Source organism: Girardinichthys multiradiatus, chromosome 10, assembly GCF_021462225.1.
Source record: "Girardinichthys multiradiatus isolate DD_20200921_A chromosome 10, DD_fGirMul_XY1, whole genome shotgun sequence".
NCBI lineage: Eukaryota > Metazoa > Chordata > Actinopteri > Cyprinodontiformes > Goodeidae > Girardinichthys > Girardinichthys multiradiatus.
This window is the reverse complement of record NC_061803.1, coordinates 13427298-13448404: the sequence shown is the minus strand read 5'-3', so window position 1 is coordinate 13448404 and position 21107 is coordinate 13427298. Positions and strand designations below refer to the sequence as shown.

Genomic DNA, 21107 nt, shown 5'->3' with positions numbered 1-21107 from the left:
AGCTAATTAAACATTCATGCAACTGTCAGTAGAGTCCATGAGCTTTCTTTGTTGAAGTCTACATACAAGCCTCACCTGTTTCCACATGACTACGTAGAACCGCCGACTGGACTGATAAGCAAACACAATCCCAGCATAGTCGTCATCACGGTTGGTATTCACATAAAATGTCACACTGAAGTCTACAGCGCTAAACTTGTCATACCCTGTTCAAACACAGAAATATTAGCTTTCTTGTTAAACCATATTAATATTATTACTTCTTTTTGTAGCTCACCTAAAGCAATCCCAGGGTCAGAGTTAGCTTTCTGCAGCAGCTCAGTCCCCTGACTACGGATCACCCACAGGGGGTCAGACTGCGTGGTGCCTTTGGGGTCCAACAATACCACCTGAAACTTCCTGAAGTCTGTCACTCCAATATCCTGGTTCAGAGGACAGGGATCCAGTGCATCTGGAATGTTGTCATTGTCAAAGTCATCAAAGCACGCGTCTCCACTGCCATCACCTGAAAGTCAATGGACAGTGAGAAAAGAGAAAACAGATACACGACTTCATGAAGTTTGGAGCTTGAAGCTGTGGTGGTTCTTTTTTAAATGGGCAATGTGGCTCACCGCCCACAGCATCACCTTGTGAGGGCTGTATGATAACTCAGAAAAAAGCTATCAGACAGATGATCCCATAGGTTTTCTACTGATTATTTGCTTATCCAGTCAATGGGGAGTGGGCACCTCCAAGTGTGCCAGTGTAAGCAGTTTAAAAGAATAGCGGCTGTTTGCGCATGATTCTAAGATATTTCAGTTTTTTAACCTCTTAAGAGTAAATTATTCTGGGCCTGAGTAAATGAGGTTTAAATGCCCAAAAATAAATTCTGCGTAACAAAAATCATACATAAAACTTTCCAAAACCTTGCTGTAAAGAATAGAACAAACACAATAAATTGTAACTACAACATCTGAGTGACATCTGTAGCCAGTCTGGTTTCAACACAACAAGCAATTAAAAGGTTATACATGTTTAGACTTTTTTGCATGGTGTTTGAGCTGTGGTCAGTGGACATAAGAATGAAGTAGATACTTTTGTTGAGGAGTCTCCGATGAAGATCTGGTCATATGACAAGTGTGTGTCAGTCTCAGAGTTAGTCAGCTACTAGCGTGTTATTGTTGCTAAAGAGGCCAAGTCCCCTTGTAAGGGGACCCTCTGGCTTAAAACATCTGGACTGCATAGGGATTTACTAAAATGTAGTGTGGGATTAATGAGTCCTTCGTTGGATTTGTGATCGGACAGAGAGGATATTTTCAATTCTTTTTGACATCAGGATTGAACCTACCACATGTATAAAATTAAGGCCAAAATTATTCTTAGCCCTAGCAGATTTTGATTCAGAAGATAATAAAATTATGTAAAAGGAGTATCAATTTAAAGAAAAAACAAATCGCTTCTGTTGTGATATATATTTAATAAAAAAACATATTCTCAAAAATTGTATGAACCCCTCTCAATATTCAGTGAAAAAGTCTTTATTGGCATTTCAGCAGTCTCCAAAACATGAATGATTATTCCAGTCAGAAGAAACATTCAAATCTTACTTTAAACCTATTTTAGTATCTGTTCATACAAGAACCACTACTGTGTGAAGCTGCTGGGTGGATGTTTCACCATGTTGTATCTGAAGCAAGTTCTTTTGTTTTGGTGAATTAAACAATGGCAAAACTGACCATCTGAGTCCAACTGGTCTGTATTGGGAACCAGTCTGCAGTTGTCCCGGTCATCAGGGATCCCGTCGTTGTCATCGTCATGGTCGCAAACATCTCCCTTTCCATCCTTGTCATGGTCAGCCTGGTTACTGTTGGCAATGTAGGGACAGTTGTCCAGAGAGTTTTGGTGTCCATCCTCATCGATGTCCTCGTTGTTGTCACACAAGTCCCCAACCAGGTCACTGTCAGAGTCAAGCTTCAAGCACACCCAGAGAATTTACACAATGGTTGTATTCAGTTACAACTCTGGGATTGTTGTAGTATATATAAACATTTGTGTGTCTTGTGTGTTTGAAGGCACCTGCAGTGGGTTGTGAAGAAGGGGGCAGTTGTCACACTGATCTCCAACACCATCCAGGTCGGTGTCCCTCTGGTCAGTGTTGTACACAAAAGGACAGTTGTCAAGCTCATTCAGTTTCTCTATAAGAAAAAAAAACCGAACAGAAAAACACACAGTTCAAATTAAGATTCACTACACTTTTTTTCTTCACCTCAGTTTATCTTATAAGATCAGATGCTAAAACACCATCATCAATTCATTATTTTGTCCTCTTTTTTAATACACATATGATGATTAATTCAAACCTACAGTAAATGAATTTTGTGACTCACAGCCTATCTTCTTTTTCAAACTTGAAAGTTTTTCAATTGGAATTGAGAAGCTAAATATACCTATTAATCTTTCAAGAAATATTTTTTTATAATCTGCTGAAACTACACCCCAACTCACTCCGCCCCCAAAATTCAACTATTCAGACAGCTTTTTAGCTTAAAGGTTGCTTCCTTTCAAAATGTAGAAGTCTGAACTTTCAGTAAAAAAGCCAGAAAACAGCTTGATGGTTGGCTGAAAATTGCTGCAGGTTTAAAGTCTGGTTAACTCTTGTAGCCTTTACCATCTCCATCTATATCAATGCTGCAGGCATCTCCTTCTCCATTGCCATCGCTGTCTGTCTGCTTCGGGTTCCTGTCAAACGGACAGTTATCACAGGAATCCCCGACCCCATCCCTGTCAGAATCAAACTGCCGAGGGTTGTACATCAGGGGGCAGTTATCCTGTGGCAATAAAAAATTCAGATGCATAAACTTGCACAGCAGACACTTTAAACTTAGAATGTAAAAAAACTAAAAGCAGGTGCAGACAAAAATACAAGAAATAAAAAAGTGAAGTGAAACAAGGTGAAATGTAACATAATCAAGAAAATAAAAAACTCAAGGCCAAACTCACTAAGATGTGGTATTAGCTTACATTTTAGTCCAATGGTTTCAGTTACTATCCGCTCCACATTTGCATGTTGTCCACAACGCAGATTGCTTTAATTTCGTAGCAATCCAAACATGCCATACAAGTCCACTACAAGCAAGCAATCAGCACCTATTTTACAGGTTGTATTTATACTTGTTTTGTATGATCTACAGTCGTATGAAATAATAAGGACACGCTTTGAGAACCTGTGTGTCCCTAACTGGACATATTAATATTATACATAAATGATGATAATGCTGAAAAATTCTAAAAATATCAATGAACATAAAAAACTCAAGAAAAGACCTTTTAAACTTTTCTGTAAAATAATCAATGGAGCTTTAGGAAAGTAATAAATTTGGACTTCACATTTATTACTGCTTAAAACGGCTAGAATTACATATAGATATTGATATTGATTATAACGTAATTCCTCAACATTTTGAAAGAGGTTTGTTCCGTTTAAACCTCAGAAATTTAGTTTGGTGCGCTTCTGTCTGTTGAAGAGAGAGTCAACACCAAGGTAAGATCGAAAGAGCTGTCTAAGCACTGCAGGTAAGGGATTTAAAAAGAAGTTAAAGAAATAGTTCTTGATGCAGGCTGTCGTAAGGGTCGAATCCCGGCCTGTCGACGTTTCCAGCATTCCCTTCCCCCGCTCTCTCCACCTTATTTCCTGTCAACATTAAATTGAAAAATAAAGGCCACTAGTGCCTAAAAAAATAAATAATAATAAAAAAAACTATTTGAAATCAGCCATTCCACTGTACAGACATAGTCAACAAATGGACGACATACAAAACAGCTGCTAACATGCCCTTGTTTTGTCAAGTTCACGGTGAAGCAGACCGTAACATGCTAAAAGAAGTCTTCAAAAATACAAAACTTTCATCACAGGACCTACAGCAGGCTCCTGCTACCACTGAAAGTGAATGCATGTACAATCAGAAAGAATCAGGAAGCTTAACTTTCATGTTCAAGGAAAAAGCCTTTGCAGAAAAACCTGGTGGGCAGAATAAAATTAACCAGATATAACCTAGAACAGAATAGGACTTCGAGAATAACGTTCTTTAGACAAATCAGTCTAAATTGAATTATTTAAGCATTATTTAGAACAGATAAAGTGTTTGGCATAAACCAAATAGAGTATTCCAGGAAAAGAAACATGTACCAACTTTGAAGCATGGAGGTGGAAGTTACATGGTTTTAGGACACATACCATTATAGACTCAAGCATATATTCTACCATGTATCAAAGGGTGCTAGAAGAAAATGTGCGACCATCTATAAACAAAAATAACTTATAAATAATAATGGACACTGTAACAGAACAATGACCCAAAACTGACCTGTAAAGAACTGAATGTTTGAAATGGTGTTCTTTTTTTTAACGACTATATATGTGAATTTGTGTAAAAAAAAAAATAGAGCAGATGCAGACCTTACAGAGACATAAAAAAATACAATAGATTTCATAAAATCTGACACTGCTGAAAACACCGCTGGATCGTGAATTGGGTGTGTTTTGGATATAATTGTTTTAGGCAGTAGTGGCCTCTATTTTAAATATTTAAAGTAGGTTGACAGGAAATAGGTGGGAGGGAGCAAGGAAGGGATTGTAGCAAACATCGTTGGGCCAGGATTTGATCTTGCCACAGCCTGTGTTGAGGACTAAGGCCTCCGTACATGGGTCAAACGCTTAACATTCTGCTCCACCAGCACCACGTCCATGGATATAATTTTTTAACATAAATGTAAATAAAGGTGAATTTTGCCCTGGATGGATGCACATTGCCTTGTTTAAATTATTGCAAACTGTGTCAGCACAGATAGGCTATATTTCCTTGGCAATGCAATTTTAGAAACACAATTTCCTTTGCGTGCACTTTAAGAATTAAACCTTTAATGGGAGCAGTTTGCTTTGGGAAGGTGCCTGACAGTCTCACTCTCTCATCAATGATGTTGTCATTGTCATCATCAGGATCACATGCATCCCCCTGTCCATCCTTGTCCAAGTCTTCCTGTCCGGAGTTTGGCAGCATGGGGCAGTTATCCTGCAGGCAATCAAATCACAACCGGTCATAACAAAGCCTATTTATAGATGTATTTTTTGGGATGTGGCTCTCTCACCTGTTCACAGTGATAAGTGGCATTCTGCTTGCATGGCAGTCTTTCATTGGGCCAACCATCCAGATCAGAGTCTTCACCACACACGGAGCCATCGCCAGCAAAGCCAACAGCACACGAGCACTTAAACAAGACTTCTGATGCCAGACCCAGGTATTTGCAATCAGCAAACTGGTGGCAGGTGTGTGTGTTTTCTTTGCAAGGATTATATGGTTCACACACCTACATCCAGAGATTTGCTTTGAGAATCCAAAAGTCTTTGTAGTATGTGCTGTTTAAAGAAAATAAGATATTCCGTAAAAAAAAAAAACACTTACCTGTCTGGCTTTCATGGCTTCCTGCAGTCCGATGCCATACAGCTGGTTGCCTTTGTATCGAGGAGGACAGGGAAGGCAGTAGAATCCAGGATCTGTGTTCACACATTTTGTAAAACACACCCCATCTACTTCACACTGAAGAGACACAGGTAAAGAGATTCTGAGTATACGCTTTGAACCATTTCAAAGTTTGTCTTGGAACAACTAAATATAATGTGTTTTATCAGGATTTTATTTGATAGACCCACAGAAAATAGTACATTATTGAACCACTTAACATTATGTGAATTGGAAGGTAAATGATACATGATTTCTGGAATTTGTTAGAAAACAGAAATCCTAAAGTGTTGCATGCATTTTGATTTAAAGACCAAAAATAAAATAAGAAGATCAAAAATAAAATAAGAACTCACCTTATTAGTGAGCCTACCTGTATAAGTCAGTATAAATCCAGGTGTTATTTGAAGGCCTCATAGGTTAGTTAGAGAACATTAGTAAACAAACAGCATCATGAAGACCAAAGACCACAGCAGAAAGATCAGGGAGACAGATGTGGAGACGTTTAAAGCAGGGTTAGGTTGTAAAATAACATCCTAAACTTTCAATATCTCACAGAGATCTATTTAATCTATCATCTAAAAATGGAAAGATTATGAAACAACTGCAAACCAAAATGTCCATCCACCTTAACTGGAATCAATGCAAATCAGAAAAGCAGAGGTCCCTGGTAACTCTGGAGGACCTGTAGAGATTCATAAGTCAGATGAGCGAATATGTTGACAGGACAACTATTAGACATGCATTCCACAAACCCAATCTTAATGGAAAGGTGAGCCGTTGTAAAAAAAAAAAATCCAAGTCTCATTTGCATTTTGCAACAAACCATGTAGGGGACAGCAAGCATGGAAAAAGGCGCTCTAGTCAGGTAACGCCAAGGTTAAACCTTTTGGCCTTTATGCAAAAGGCTATGTGTGGCTGAAAGCTAACACTGTACATCACCTTGAACACACAATCCTCACAGCTAAACATGGTGGTGGAAGCATCATGTTGTGGGAATTATTTTCTTAAGCGGGGGCAGAGAAGCAGGTCAGAGTTGATGGGAAGATGGGTGGAGCTAAATGCAGGACAAGAAAACCTGTTAGATGCTGCAAAAGACTTGAGACGGGGGAAGAAGGCCCTAAACATACAACCAGATCTGCACTGTCATGATTTAGATTAAAACATTTTGAAATGTTATAATGACCCAGTCAAAGTCCAGAACTAAATCCAAATGAGATCCTGTGACAAGATTTGTTCACAGGTGCTCTCCATCCAATCTGACCGAGCTTGAATGATTTAGCAAACAGAAATGGGCAAACAATGAGCAAAGCTGGTGGAGACATATCTAAAATACTTAAGGTGGTCTAAAATACTGACAAACATTGAGATCCTTCATCTCTTTATGGTTCAGAGCAAGCTGAACCGCAAACATTTTAAACATTTTTAAAAACATCAGAGCATCCTTTTATTGTGATAACAGGGAAAAATATGAAAGATGACCATGCAAAGGTTTCAATACCACAGGAGATTAGAGCTTTCAGAAAACTGTTACCAAGGTCTCACACTTTAATTAGCTTGTTAGAGCTAAGTCCACAGTCATTGTAATGAAAGATGCAAATGTCAAGGCTCAATGAATAATCAGAATCCTCTAACCTTGTTCTTACAGAGAAAGTGCTATGAAAAAAAGATAATCAATGCCCACACTACATGAGACGGCTGTGAAACGTGCAGAAATATATTGGCAAAGATTCTAGTAAAAGGGTCAGTTAAGTGGAAACTGTAGGGAGAAAGATAATATCTATATTAAAGGAGTTAGGATTTTCTTTAAGATAACTCCAACTGTTAAGCACTGGGGTGACAGAATCATAATTCAGATTTGTGTTGCAGCCAGTAGCCACAGAAAAAACCTCACTTCTACATTTTTTTAAGTGTTGACATTGAAAAGAAAATTACTTGTACATGTCATCAACCTTGTGCTTACAGAAAGGTACTTTGAAATAAAAAGAATCATCAGAACATTTCACTTTTACAGGTAAAAATGTTGCTGATTAAAAGAAGATGAGTTTAATATCAGGAAAATGGCATTCCTCAAAATGCACTAGAACTGTTTAGGGGATATAAGACAGGGCTGACCTCGCAGCTTTCTGAATATTTTCCTCAGAACAGTTTACTTTCTAAATGTAAAGGGGACCAATTAAAGCCTATTTTATGTCATCTAGTTTTTGTCTGTCATCTTTACCTCATTCTCATCTTCGCAGTGAGTACCATTCCCCTTCAGACCGACAGGACAATGTCCACATTCCCAGGATCCGTCACTCTTTGATGTGCATTTCACCTCAGGAAAACAAGGATTTGAAAGGAAACACAGATCTGAAGGAGATTGAAGCATGCATAAAAATATTTTACATTTAGCTACAACACACCAAACAGAAAAGGTAGTTCCAGTTAAACATAATATATTCTGGGAGTTTAAATATTTTGTCATCTGCTAAGCCTCATTACCAACATAAAGACAAAATAAACAACTTAATCCAGTATTGTTTAAAACGTGTTTTTCCAAATAAAAAATGATCTTGAGGGATTGACTATTTATGGAATAATATTGCCTTCAAACTTAAGATAAATATACTGCCAGAGTTTTGACTTACCAATAGGACACGGTTGTTTGTTGCATGCTTCATAGTCTGAAGCTTCCCCAGCACAAGGTTTCCCGCCATTCTGAGGGGCGGGGTTCAAACACTCCCGCTGGCGGCTCATAAGGCCTCCACCACAGGAAGCGGAGCATTGCGACCACTCACCCCAGGCGGTCCAACGTCCAGCAACTACAAACAGACAAAAAGAATTGCATAATTTACTTTCAGTTAAGCCCTGTACTTAAATCATGTGTCTTTACTCACCAGGGCAGACTGTGTTGTTGCACGATTTTGTCTCCTTGGCATATCCTTTGCACCCCTTGCCCTCCTTTGATGGTGGAGGATTGTTGCACAGACGGACCCGTGTGATGTCGCCTTCACCGCATGTGGTTGTGCATGCAGACCAAGGAGACCAAAGGCCCCAGTTCCCATCTGCACGTGCTAGACATGAAACACACAAATCGAAGGAAGTAAACGACTGAAGTAATTATTCATTAAACTCCCTTGGATCTGATTTGTGTCAGTCCACTTCAGCACATTTACCAGCAATATTGACCACTAAATAGAAGTCTTCTTATTTAGCAATAAATTACTAAACAACAGGACTTCTATGAAGGTTTCATGCTATATTTTAATTTAAAAAAATGTGTCTAAGGAACAGATTTAAACAAGATTTTTTTTAAGTTTGGGAAAGCAACTGCAAAAGGCTGAATTGCCTTAATGTTTTTATTTGGATCGTTAAATGTCTAAGATATTCACTGGTCCCTCGGGGAACCACTAAGTGTCAGCTCTAACTGGTGTGTTTATGTACAGGGGTAGGACAATGAAACTGAAACACCTGGTTTTAGACCACAATCATTTATTAGTATGGTGTAGGGCCTCCTTTTGCGGCCAATACAGCGTCAATTCATCTTGGGAATGACATATACAAGTCCTGCACTGTGGTCAGAGGGATTTTAAGCCATTCTTCTTGCAGGATAGTGGCCAGGTCACTACGTGATACTGGTGGAGGAAAACGTTTCCTGACTCGCTCCTCCAAAACACCCCAAAGTGGCTCAATAATATTTAGATCTGGTGACTGTGCAGGCCATGGGAGATGTTCAACTTCACTTTCATGTTCATCAAACCAATCTTTCACCAGTCTTGCTGTGTGTATTGGTGCATTGTCATCCTGATACATGGCACCGCCTTCAGGGTACAATGTTTGAACCATTGGATGCATATGGTCCTCAAGAATGCTTCGGTAGTCCTTGGCAGTGACGCGCCCATCTAGCACAAGTATTGGGCCAAGGGAATGCCATGATATGGCAGCCCAAACCATCACTGATCCACCCCCATGCTTCACTCTGGGCATGCAACAGTCTGGGTGCTATGCTTCTTTGGGGCTTCTCCACACCGTAACTCTCCCGGATGTGGGGAAAACAGTAAAGGTGGACTCATTAGAGAACAATACATGTTTCACATTGTCCACAGCCCAAGATTTGCGCTCCTTACACCATTGAAACCAACGTTTGGCATTGGTATGAGTGACCAAAGGTTTGGCTATAGCAGCCCGGCCGTGTATATTGACCCTGTGGAGCTCCCGAAGGACAGTTCTGGTGGAAACAGGAGAGTTGAGGAGCACATTAATTCTGCCGTGATTTGGGCAGCCGTGGTTTTATGTTTTTTGAATACAATCCAGGTTAGCACCCGAACATCCCTTTCAGACAGCTTCCTCTTGTGTCCACAGTTAATCCTGTTGGATGTAGTTCATCCTTCTTGGTGGTATGCTGACATTACCCTGGATACCGTGGCTCTTGATACATCACAAAGACTTGCTGTCTTGGTCACAGATGCGCCAGCAAGACGTGCACCAACAATTTGTCCTCTTTTGAACTCTGGTATGTCACCCATAAAGTTGTGTGCATTTCAATATTTTGAGCAAAACTGTGCTCTTACCCTGCTAATTGAACCTTCACACTCTGCTCTTACTGGTGCAATGTGCAATCAATGAAGACTGGCTACCAGGCTGGCCCAATTTAGCCATGAAACCTCCCAGACTAAAATGACAGGTGTTTCAGTTTCATTGTCCAACCCCTGTAAGAGGCCAGCTGAATAAGATGAGGCCACATCCTTTAAAATAAATAACTCAGGAATGGGCATCCATCTATTGTCTTCAGCTTAGTGGAGATCGGATCATTAACAAAAAGAAGGGAAACCCAGAGTGTCCCCCAACCAGTGAAACTCTCCAACTCCTCCTTCAGTGGTACGTTCCTGAAAAGCGTCTAAGGGGAGGTGCCCAGAAGGCATCCTGATCATATGCACCTCAACCGACTCCTTTTGATACAGAGAGAGTGTGAGAATGGAGCTGAACCCAACCAACTTACAGAGGAAGCTCATTTTAGCCATTTGTATCTCACGCAGCCATGACCCATATTTCATCATAGGTGAGGGGTGGAATGTAGATGGACCAGTAAATCAGTTCTTTGCTTTTTGCTCAGCTCTGCTTATGTAACCACAGACCTATGACCCGGCTGCAGTGTGGACTTTCAGCGGACGATATTGCTCATTTGGCTATGCATTCAGTGGCTGAGCTGGAGTTTTTGTTTGCTGTCCCAGAGCAGACCACTGGAATTGTACTGCTCCAGTTTCAGTGGTCACCAACAAGGGCATCTAGGTGGACCCACCTCGTGCTCTAGTCCCCGAGTTCTCCAAAGAGGGTCTCTAGGTGGATACGCCTCATGTTCCTGTTCCTGTCTTCAGAGCTACTCCATGGGTCCCAGTCTCCAGAGCTCCTTCGTGGGTTCCAGGCTCTTCCGTGAAGCAAAAGAACTCTGTTGGTCTGAGGGATGACCTCCAGGTTGCCTGCCTGAACTTTTGTCAGGATATGGCTGTGTTAGGTGTTTGAGTTCTTTGTCTGTTTTCTCTGCCCTGTTTTACAGTACTGTTATTTTATTTCATTCATTGTAGTTTTGATTCATGAGTTATTCTTTTTTTTTTAAGGCTTTTATTTTTCACTTTTTCAACAGTAGGTAGACAGGAAAGAGGGCAAAGAGAGGGGGAGACATTCCGTAAAGGTCATTGGGTCCGGGACTCGAACCCAGGACAGCCGCACCAAGGACTATAGCCTCTTCTCATGGTTGTGCGCTTAACCCCTACACCACTAGTGCCACGCCTGATCAGTTATTCTTATGCTTAGATGTTTCTGTTACTTCCCTGGACTCCCTGATCATCTGTGTTAATAAGCCTCCCTCCTTCAGTTGCCAGCATTCTCTCTCCCACCAGCTTCTCCTGATACCTCAGTTCTTAAACTTTCTGGTTTCATTGTTCTCCACTGGTTCCTCCTGGTTAATACCAACTCCACGTCCGTTACCTGTCTGTGTTACCCTTTTGTGAGTTTCCAGTTTGTTATTATTATACTCATTATTATTTAAGAAGCTCTGCAACTTACCATGCTGCTCCTGAGCATTAACCTGCACGTTGGTCCAACCAGAACTCAACATTATATGACAGCTTTGGGTTTTTGTTTTGTTTTCTTGACCTCCCTCTGAGGCCCCCTCCACTTTGCTCCTCCAACTCCTCAAAAAATGACAGATACTTGAACTACTACACATGCAGCACCTGACCTGAAGGTGTTAATCCACCTTTTTAGTGTTTGCTAAGAATAGCATATTCTCATCCTGGCCTTCCATTGTATCAGCCGCAAACTGCTCCGGTGTGCACTGAAGGTCATGGCTTGAGCACTAGCATCTGCATAAAAAAATATAAGAGCCTGAAGTTCCAGTCTGGATACCCTCCTCTCCATGACTATATGTGAAGATTCATTCCAAGAACGACAAACTGAATCGAGGACAAGGGGCATCCCTGGCAGAGTCTACTTGAGCATACAAGGAAAGGATTGCCGCTAAAAGTCTTAACTTACTCCTGCAACTGGACATACAAAGTTTTAAAAATAGTACAAATTGGTAAAAGCATAGGTTTTTCGTGGGAAAAGGTGTTCTCACAACAACACTAATCTGTTTATCCACCTCAGGGTACTTTTAACTATGACATACAGATTCTTGACAGCAGAGGATTTTGACGAAGCCAAAGGACAAAGACTGCCAGGAGAAGTGACAGATTTGGCGTTTTCCAAACCAACTGACTTCTGGCTCACTGTCAATAAGGTTGTTGGTTAGACCATTTAACAGTTATTTTAATGGATTATAGCTAGACACTTAGGTGAACAGACTCAAAAAGTTATTGGGAAAGAAATGGAAGCAAGTGTTAAATGCTCCCCTAAAAACAAGATTTAGCACAGGCTTGTTGAAACTTGTGTAAGAAAATCGTTTGCTGTGAGCTTGAATTGTTGGGCTGAGATAATTTATTTTGCCATGCTCATTAGCATCGGACCTACAACAATTACCTGTTCTACTTCGACAAGGAAACATACTGTCTTTCATCTATTACATTTTAAATTGTACAGCATCCTACAGGTTACTATCATGATTTTACAAGACAACTGCTGGAGGAATGCAGGGTGCCAGAAATAAAAAAAAACTCCTGATGGGCAACATCACAAAATCAAAAGCACTGTTTTTTACGAGAGACCAGTCAGAGTGTAGCATCGAACCAAAATCTCTCGTGACTCAAAGAAAATTATGAGAAATTAATTGATTTAGATTGATGTCTAATCTTCCCATCAAAAATCTTACAAACAACATTTAGAACAGATGGTGTGGTGTGGTCCACAGCAACCAAGAAGGTCCAAATAACTGAGCTTATACTCCCTTAAGAGATCAGTGTAGCTGCAGTGAACAAACACAATTGGAGAATATACTAGGATTTGGCTGTAAAGTGCAGGCAAGCTGGCTGGATCAAGTCCCTCCATCTCAGCTATGCAGCTGTAAAGAGCAGTTGCTGTAACTGGGGCAAAGCTAAAGGGGGTAAAAAATGCCCTGGCAGGGAAGACTGAGAAGAAAAGGTCCTGATGTTGGCTCAAAAAAATGGCACATGGGGCATAAAATCCAAATAGAATCACCTGTAGACAGTGATGGAGAGAGACGTCCACTAAGCCACTGTCCCCCTATCGAAAACAGTACTGGACAGAGGTGAAAAACTTTGGCTCCAGCTGACAATCTTGCTGCTGATCTTCTCAGTAGGGAACTTCTGGGCAAAGGCAATTATGCCTAGCAGGTCCACCATCTCCTCTGTAGCACAGTAATCAAGCTTGCACTTTAGGATTTGTGAGATCCATCACTGTGTGCCAAGGTTTACATACAGTACTACTGCAAACCTGCCAGCAGACATGGCCATCCACCTGAACTGACAGGCAAGGCAAATAGAACATTAATCAGAGAAGCAGTGACAGAGGTTCCTGGTAACTCTGAAAGAGCTCACGAGATCCACAGCTCCATCAACACAGCTTTTAGTTGTGCACTTTACAAATCTGGCCTTTACGGAAGAGTGGCAAGAAAAAAATATTTTTTTTAAAGAAAACCCGTAAGAGATCCCATTTAAGGTTAGCAACAAGCTATGTGAGGAACACAGCAAACATGTGGAAGAAGGTGCTCTGGTCAGGTGAGAAAAAAAAATTGAACGTTTTAGCCCACATACAAAGCACCATGTGTGGAGGAAATCCAACACTGCACATCAGCCTAAACACACCCTCCCCAGTGAATTATGGTGGTGGCAGCATCATACTTTAGTGGTGCTTTTCTTCGACAGGGACATGCAGGGAACTGGTCAGAATTAGTGGGAAGATGGAAGGAGCTGATCATAGGGCTATCCTGAAAACCTGATGACTTGAGACCGGGTCAGAGGTTCACCTTACAGCAGAACAACAACCCTAAACACAATGCCAGAGCTTCAAAGGAATTGTTTAGATCCAAGCATATTTATTAGAATGGTCTAGTCAAAGTCCAAACCTAAATCCAATGGGGAATGTGAGGCAAAACATAAAACAATGACCATCCATTGTGCTTGAGCTTAAGCTATTTTCAAAAAGGATGGGGAAAAATCTCTAGATGGGCAAAGCTGATAGAGACATACCTCAAATGATTTGCAGCTCTAATTACAGCAAAAGGTAGTTCTACAAAGTATTGACTTTTGGGGTTGATTACAAATCCCTGCCACATATTTGAGATTCTTATTTGTGAAAAATTTGAAAAACCTTATATCCATTTCCTTCCACACACAGTTATTAGCTGCTTTGTGATGGCTTATTACATAATGAGATTAGTGGTTATAATGTGACAAAAAGTTCCTACATTTGCAAGGCACTGTATAAAGGGCAGAAGACCAAATACAGATCACTGAGGAATCCCATATGTGAAAGAACCTACAGGAGAAAACCCCCTTAATTTAACTAAACTGATAAACCAATACAATAAGTAGTAATAAGTCAAAGTAGTGCATTTAACATCCACAGCTTGTCAGGAGTAATGAAGGCTTCAGACATAGCTAAAAGCACCAAATTCCCAGAACCATGGGTAAAAAGAAATTCATTAAATTCTATTTGTAACCCATATTATGAGTGTCTAAAATAGTTTGAACTTGAACAGAAAGAACGTTCTCTAGAACCTCAGAAAATCTTTATTTTAGAACCCCCTTTGAATAAAATTTTGGTGCTAATAATTGTGAAAAGTAGATTAAATCCAAACATTTGACAGAGCAGATTGTCCAGACTGATGTCCTACCCTTGCGGTCACACGTCATTACTGAGCAGCTGCGGGTTTGAAGCGAGGGCCCAGCACAGCCATTGATGCCGTTGCAGGATCGACCTCGTTGCTGCCCCCCACGCCCACAGGTGACAGAGCAGTGGGTCCAATCAGACCAAGGAGACCAACCATCTTCATTTTCTTTATACAGAGAAATCTGCAGTCAAAGATTTGTTACGCCGATGGATCTTTGGCATACATGCATGACTCCAAATGCCACTCACCAAGACACACCAGGCAGCACTTTCCATCGACAAAGGACGGAGTAATGCAGGAGACTGGGGGACACAGAACCTGCTGACAGACCACCTTTCCATCCTGGAACATGATACATTTTTGTACAAAAACAGATCATGTTATTCGATCCAGATGTTTCGATTCACGCCAGAGGAATGAAATCCTGTCAGGAATAAGTCTGTCTACTCCCTTAATGCATTCTTGACTAAAACTATTAATATTTTCTAAAGAGAAACAGACTTAGGGATGATGGTGAAGCAATAAGAAAACAAAGACTGGGGCTCCTGGAGATAAATGAAACCACACTGCACATGCAAAACTTTCCTGGTGAACAAAAGTTGAGGGTTATGTTTTGACATTTCAGATAAAATGCTTATTTTTTTCTTGTTGAGAATAGGACTAGGAGATCATTATCACTCGTGTCTGAACGTAGGTAGACTGTTAGAAACAGGGCAAATTGAGATTGAAAACTTACTTATTTTGATTAACTTAATCTTTTTAGGCAGAAGACTAGTAGAAAAATTATAGTTTTATTGTAAGTTGAACAAATGTAGTCAAGTTTGAAAGGAAAAAATTGATGAAAACATTTTTTTGTGGGTCCGCTGGTGGTTGTGAGTCCTACCCAGCCTCTCTGTTTCTGACAGATCCTTCATCCAGCCAGAGACTTGCATTAAAATGTTAGGTTGCCATGACATTGATTTGCTCAGTGCTGACCTGGCAAGCACAGGAGGTGCAGCTGTCAACCTCCCAGACCTCCCCCTGTTCGTACACTCGTCTATCCTGCACGCACCACACCTCCCCGTCCCTGTCCCTATCCAGATAGTTGTCCTCCTCATCTCCATCGCCTCTGTTGCTGTCGTTACTCAGCTCAGCCAAGGATATCCGCATCTCCTCATTTTCTTTTGACTGACAAGACAAAAATAATACAAGAAACACGTATGAAATAAGACCAAGGTGTTAAAGAATATGTTATGTAGTACTGGATTAGCATATGGTCTGTCTTAAAACAAGACCTGTTGAAATATTATGAGTCAAGGTTATATGATTACAGGTGAACATTTTAACCTTTATTTTTGCTCTTTTTTCCCTTCAACTATCATGAAGTTCAGCATAAATACATTGCCTCATTCAATTCAAAGATACTTTATTGCCAGGACTTTATTTTTTCTCCTGAAAGATAAGCCTCTTGTTGCTGGTCCTGTCATTCATTTAGATTTATATTAAATCAAAACTAACAAGGTCATTTCCAAAGATAATCCTTGACAACACTGATAAACTTAGACAAAGTACCTCTTAAACAAAGACATAAGTTAGACAAACTTCTCTAAAAGCAGTTTGAAACATGAGTTCTTCAGACTTTCTTAAGGGTTTTCTTTGCTTATATTTTCAGTGTCATTCCAGTCTTTGTCCAATACCACATCACAAAAAAGAACCAGCTTGCATAAATGTTTGTTGTCATTTCATTTGATTTTACAATTTGTATTAAATGGAGCACATAGTAACAGCAATATTCAATAATATACAACATTCAGACGCTCAAAGGAGTGGAGAGAAGTATAAACTTAACCCACCCTTTCTCCTGGGACATTTATCCCACTCATCAAGAAAAACATACTTCATTTCATACACAATTTGTAATTCAAACATCAGCATAAAAATAACAAAAAAAAAGTTTTACAAGTACAGTTAAAATTATACAATTTATTAAAGGAGCATATTAAACTGAATTTTCTCATCATTTATTGATTCCTTGATCAATTTTTCAATATACTTTCAGACATTCACTTAATTACCATATAAAAATACCTATAAAAAACTTTAGGTATTAAATAGCTGAAAACAAAATAATCATTATTATTAAACTAATTAGTATTTATGCACTGAATGCACTGAATTTATTATAAATAAATCTAAAGTTAATTGTTAGCTCCATTTTTCAAGTTGGTATTAATGAAAAATTAAGCATTATAAAAAGAGTATTTACAATGTTTTTTATATAGTCAGTCAGTCAGTCATTTTCTACCACTTATTCCATAGTGGGTCGCGGGGGAGCTGGTGTCTATCTCCAGCAGTCTATGGGCGAGAGGCAGGGTACACCCTGGACAGGTCGCCAGTCCATCGCAGGGCAACACACATACAACCATGCACACACTCATTCATACACCTAAGGGAAATTTAGAGTTACCAATTAACCTAACAGGCATGTCTTTTTTATATTTGTATCTTATTATACTTAACATACTAAAACGTACGTATGAACAGGAAAACAAAATTTTTTTTATTCTAATATAAACTGACAAAGGAGTGGACCATGAACATTTTCAATACTTTTTTCAAAACCATGAGCGTGCATTTGGGTGCGTCTTACTACTCTCTCCAGTTCTTCCAGCAGGTTATTAGTCACTACACGCAGACCGTGGATCTCAGTGATCAAATCCAACAGCTCATCGCAAGGATGATGACACATTTCTCCCGACCCATTGAGGACCTTTGCACCATCTACACCTGTAAAACATTATCTACTGTGGATAAATGGGAACAGGTGGAAAAGCTGTACTGATGCATGTATTTGGATGCAGCTGTGAGTGTTTGTGTGCATGTGTGGTATACCTGCACACACAGCCACTGCACACAGGGGAATTAAGAGCCAGGGCAAGTCTCTCAGAGGCCACATTTCTGTTCACAAACAAATCACACATGTAGTTGCCACGTATGTGCATCACTTCAGACAGCAAACAGGTTCTGCTGCCCACCAGATAAAATAAAAACCCACCCATGTATATAAAATAGGAAATTAACCTTGCATACCTGCAAATCCCTTGCAGCTCTGCCTTTTTTCCACAATTAGGTATCACAGCTGGTAGGCTCGTCCCTGCTGGAGCTCCACAGGGGCTATTATGGAATGTCTGTCTCCTTCACTTGTTCCTTAAATCCTTGTCTCCTTATGTCCTTCTCACCTTGGGATCCAAACCTTAAAGAATATCAGCAAAAATCAGGTCAGTAATTTGTCGTTGTGGCATCCAGACGGCTGAAACCTGAGTGCAGAACATGTGGACAGCTCAGTAAAAACTTTCTGCAGAGACTGCCTTAGTTATGTATTTGTTTTAGTTTGTGTGTCAATGTATGTGTGTGTGTGAGGCGCGAGCAGGGGTCGTATATTACTCCTCTGTCTGGCAGTGAACTGAGCTGCATATCTCTTGGAAATCTCAGAAAAACCCAGCTGGATGGAGGGAGCTGCGTCTCTGTGTGTTGAGCTCACAATGCAGGTTTCCCAGACACATCATTTAAACTCCTCTCTCCCCAAACTGCGAATCAAGCCATTCAAAGTCATACACACACAAACACACACGCTCATTGGCTTCAAAAGTTTTCCCATATTTTTAGAGCGCGAAAACTGGCATCAGCATAGATCATTTGCAAAAAACAAAAAGTGTGATGTTGGTATTTTATGTGTGTGGGGGTGTTTCCGATGCCTGCCTTGGATCGTTAGGAAAAGACGACCAAGCTGATGGAATTCAAAAACATCTTCTTTCCCTGGGATCGTTTTTGCACTCTGCATTTGGTTCTCTCCCTGCGGAGTCAAAAAAGGCATCATCATCCTGAATCAGATTTTCCATTTGTAGACTCCACTTGTGGAATAATGAATCTCACAGCTGTGTGCACGCGCCTGTGCCCATACAAACACAGAAACACACATATGGTAATTTCCAACAAATTCTCTCCTTCCAAGTACCTAGAAACATCTCAACACAGGACGTCCAGGAACCGATAACATGTTTCTTCTTGGAGACGCCTCGACAGACAAGACTCAGAAAGCAGGTGCTGTCTGTGCTCTGAGAGAGTGAAAAGAAAAAAGCCCCTAAAGTAATACAATCTGGGTGGAGATAAAAGGTAAAGACTTGGGTAAGATTGCTTGGCAAAGTCTAGCATGGCATTTTTGGGCTGATATTCAGCATGAAAGGCACAGTCTGTTCCGAGTTTCTATCTGCTTAAAAAAGCAAAGCCAAACTGCGTCAGAGAGAACATGAAAATGACTGAAGGGTGTAGAGGCTAACTTGAAGGATACCACATGCAAACACTTGAGCATCCCTTGTACAACAAAATGTGATCTCGATTGGAGGCATAAACTTATTATCTTTGTCGCTTTTTAACTTTCAATAAGACAGAAATGAAGTTGTTAGGTAAAATTTGGCAAATTTCTTGATTTTGTCCCCACACCAGTGACAGACTCTTTGGAGTTCGGCTGCAAACTCAAGATGATGTGTAGATCTGATCTTGAGGAATTTGATGGGAACAACAAAAATTACAGCTTGCACCTCCTACGGGAGTCCACTGTGTATTTCTGTAATTGTTTTCTCGCTGTAGTCGATAACTTTTTCTTCCTTCTGCAGATGTGTGATATTTGTGAGAATTTATTGTTGTTGATCGAAATCTTCCTCATTTCCAAGCTGTAACAACTGCCCATAAAACAATTCATTCATAACCAAACTTAACAGCTGCTAAGAAGAAGGGTTTTTAAGTTGCACCAAGATTGTTTTGATATTATATTTTACCATAAATAAACATTTGATTTTTCTCTTGTGATTCATATTTGTGCAGATGTGCCTGCTTAATGGGAAGGGACACCAACAAGTCTATGGTCTGTCAAAATTTCCATCACTTTTTCTTGAACTTGGCATCCTTACTACCTAATAAACTGGGAAATGCGACCCACTGAGTCCTGGCCCCAGCGGTCCATGCTGTGTCTCAAATTCACATCGTGCATTATTGAATTGATTGATTCCCTTCTGAAAAACCAATTACTTGTGTTGCTGGTCGTTTTAGCTAATTTCCATTTTGTACCTGTGCATTTTTGTATGTTTTGTACCGTTTGGGTCAAAAATGTAGCTGTGGTATGTTTTGTGCAAACTTTGCATTACTTTGTACCCCCTACCTGTCCTTAGTCTATTGTAAAGGAATGCTGTAGTATAACTTTAAATAATAATTTATACCAGTCAATTGGAGTTATTCTGGTTTGATCAGGGACCCTAATTTGTCATATTCCATAACAGACATCTGTGTGAAACAAAGATCAGAATAAAAAACTGGGAAAACAGGTCAATACATGTTTTTCAGAAAATAATGTGCAATTAACATAAATTCATGTTAGATTTGAGCCATTTGTGACCACTTATAAATCAGCCAAAAATACTTAACTACAACAAAAGCCTTATATGCAAATACAATAGTTAAAATACATGGGTACAAATTGGAAGTATGACAAAATTGCAAAATGTGAAATAACCTTCAGTCTATTGTTTGTCACTTTGTTAAAATTGTTGGTGTTTCCCTGGTCATGCCACCATCTACGTCTCCTTAAAATTTTTGTGGCCTGTCCATTTTGTTGCTTGTATCAGATGCAGCCTCTTGTGTCATTAAGTGAATTTTGCAGCAGGAGAAATATCTCATTTTCACCCTGTTGTAAATTCGACCTGACCCGCAAGGCAACCTGACCCACCATTCTGTTTGATTTTTAGATAGTTTTTATCTGGGAAATATAATTATTTGTCTTTTAAAAAGTAATTTATGTTTTAATGTATTTGGTTCTGTTCAGTAATTGTACTTCAACAATCTTTAATGAACAGTTAAACTTTTCATGCATATTTTCTTAACAAATAATCATAACAACTAAAATAAATCTACTCTTCTTCTTCATGAATACAACTTTTGACTCATCTAGAAGGCGTAATAAATGCTACAGATAAATTAATTTTACTGATATTTACTACTATAGGACTTAGTAGTTGGTAGTTGCTACAGCATTTTTGAAGCAAGTAAAATCATATGGCCTACTGACAGGAACCTGTTGACAGGAAGCCAGAGTTGGAGACATGTGTTCTAGTTTCTGGGTACCAGTTAAACACTTGTGGCAGCATTTTGCACAAATTGTAAGCAGAAATTAAAGACTGACTAATCCCAAAAAGAAGCAGGGACGTAAAAGCAAGTCTCGTCAGTAAGAAAAGGGTCAATATAAGAGAGCTTGTTGATGCCTAAACAGCATGACTTCAGTCTTGTTTTCATTAAAATTCAGAAAACTCATTGGC

The 21107-nt window shown here is 39.8% G+C and overlaps 1 protein-coding gene across 3 annotated transcripts in view; it reads right to left on the bottom strand.

Moving 5' to 3' along the window:
* The window catches only part of LOC124875235 (thrombospondin-2-like), a 34508-nt gene that overhangs the window by 10245 nt on the left and 3156 nt on the right, over window positions 1–21107 (bottom strand). The window contains exons 1-18 of one of the 3 annotated variants that reach the window (XM_047377249.1): window positions 18758–18827; window positions 17833–17995; window positions 17635–17700; window positions 17393–17529; window positions 15739–15930; window positions 15012–15105; window positions 14767–14928; window positions 8375–8551; window positions 8126–8299; window positions 7717–7847; window positions 5439–5573; window positions 5125–5343; window positions 4941–5048; window positions 2648–2807; window positions 2056–2174; window positions 1716–1950; window positions 278–505; window positions 76–206 (exon numbers count right to left, since the gene is read on the bottom strand). In XM_047377249.1, coding sequence (XP_047233205.1) covers window positions 76–206; window positions 278–505; window positions 1716–1950; window positions 2056–2174; window positions 2648–2807; window positions 4941–5048; window positions 5125–5343; window positions 5439–5573; window positions 7717–7847; window positions 8126–8299; window positions 8375–8551; window positions 14767–14928; window positions 15012–15105; window positions 15739–15930; window positions 17393–17529; window positions 17635–17698 — 2466 coding nt within the window. In that variant the 5' untranslated portion in view covers window positions 17699–17700; window positions 17833–17995; window positions 18758–18827. Of the gene's footprint in view, window positions 1–75; window positions 207–277; window positions 506–1715; window positions 1951–2055; window positions 2175–2647; window positions 2808–4940; window positions 5049–5124; window positions 5344–5438; window positions 5574–7716; window positions 7848–8125; window positions 8300–8374; window positions 8552–14766; window positions 14929–15011; window positions 15106–15738; window positions 15931–17392; window positions 17530–17634; window positions 17701–17832; window positions 17996–18186; window positions 18283–18757; window positions 18828–21107 lie in introns of those variants that run through there. The other 2 variants (XM_047377247.1, XM_047377248.1) reach the window with 2 other exon arrangements.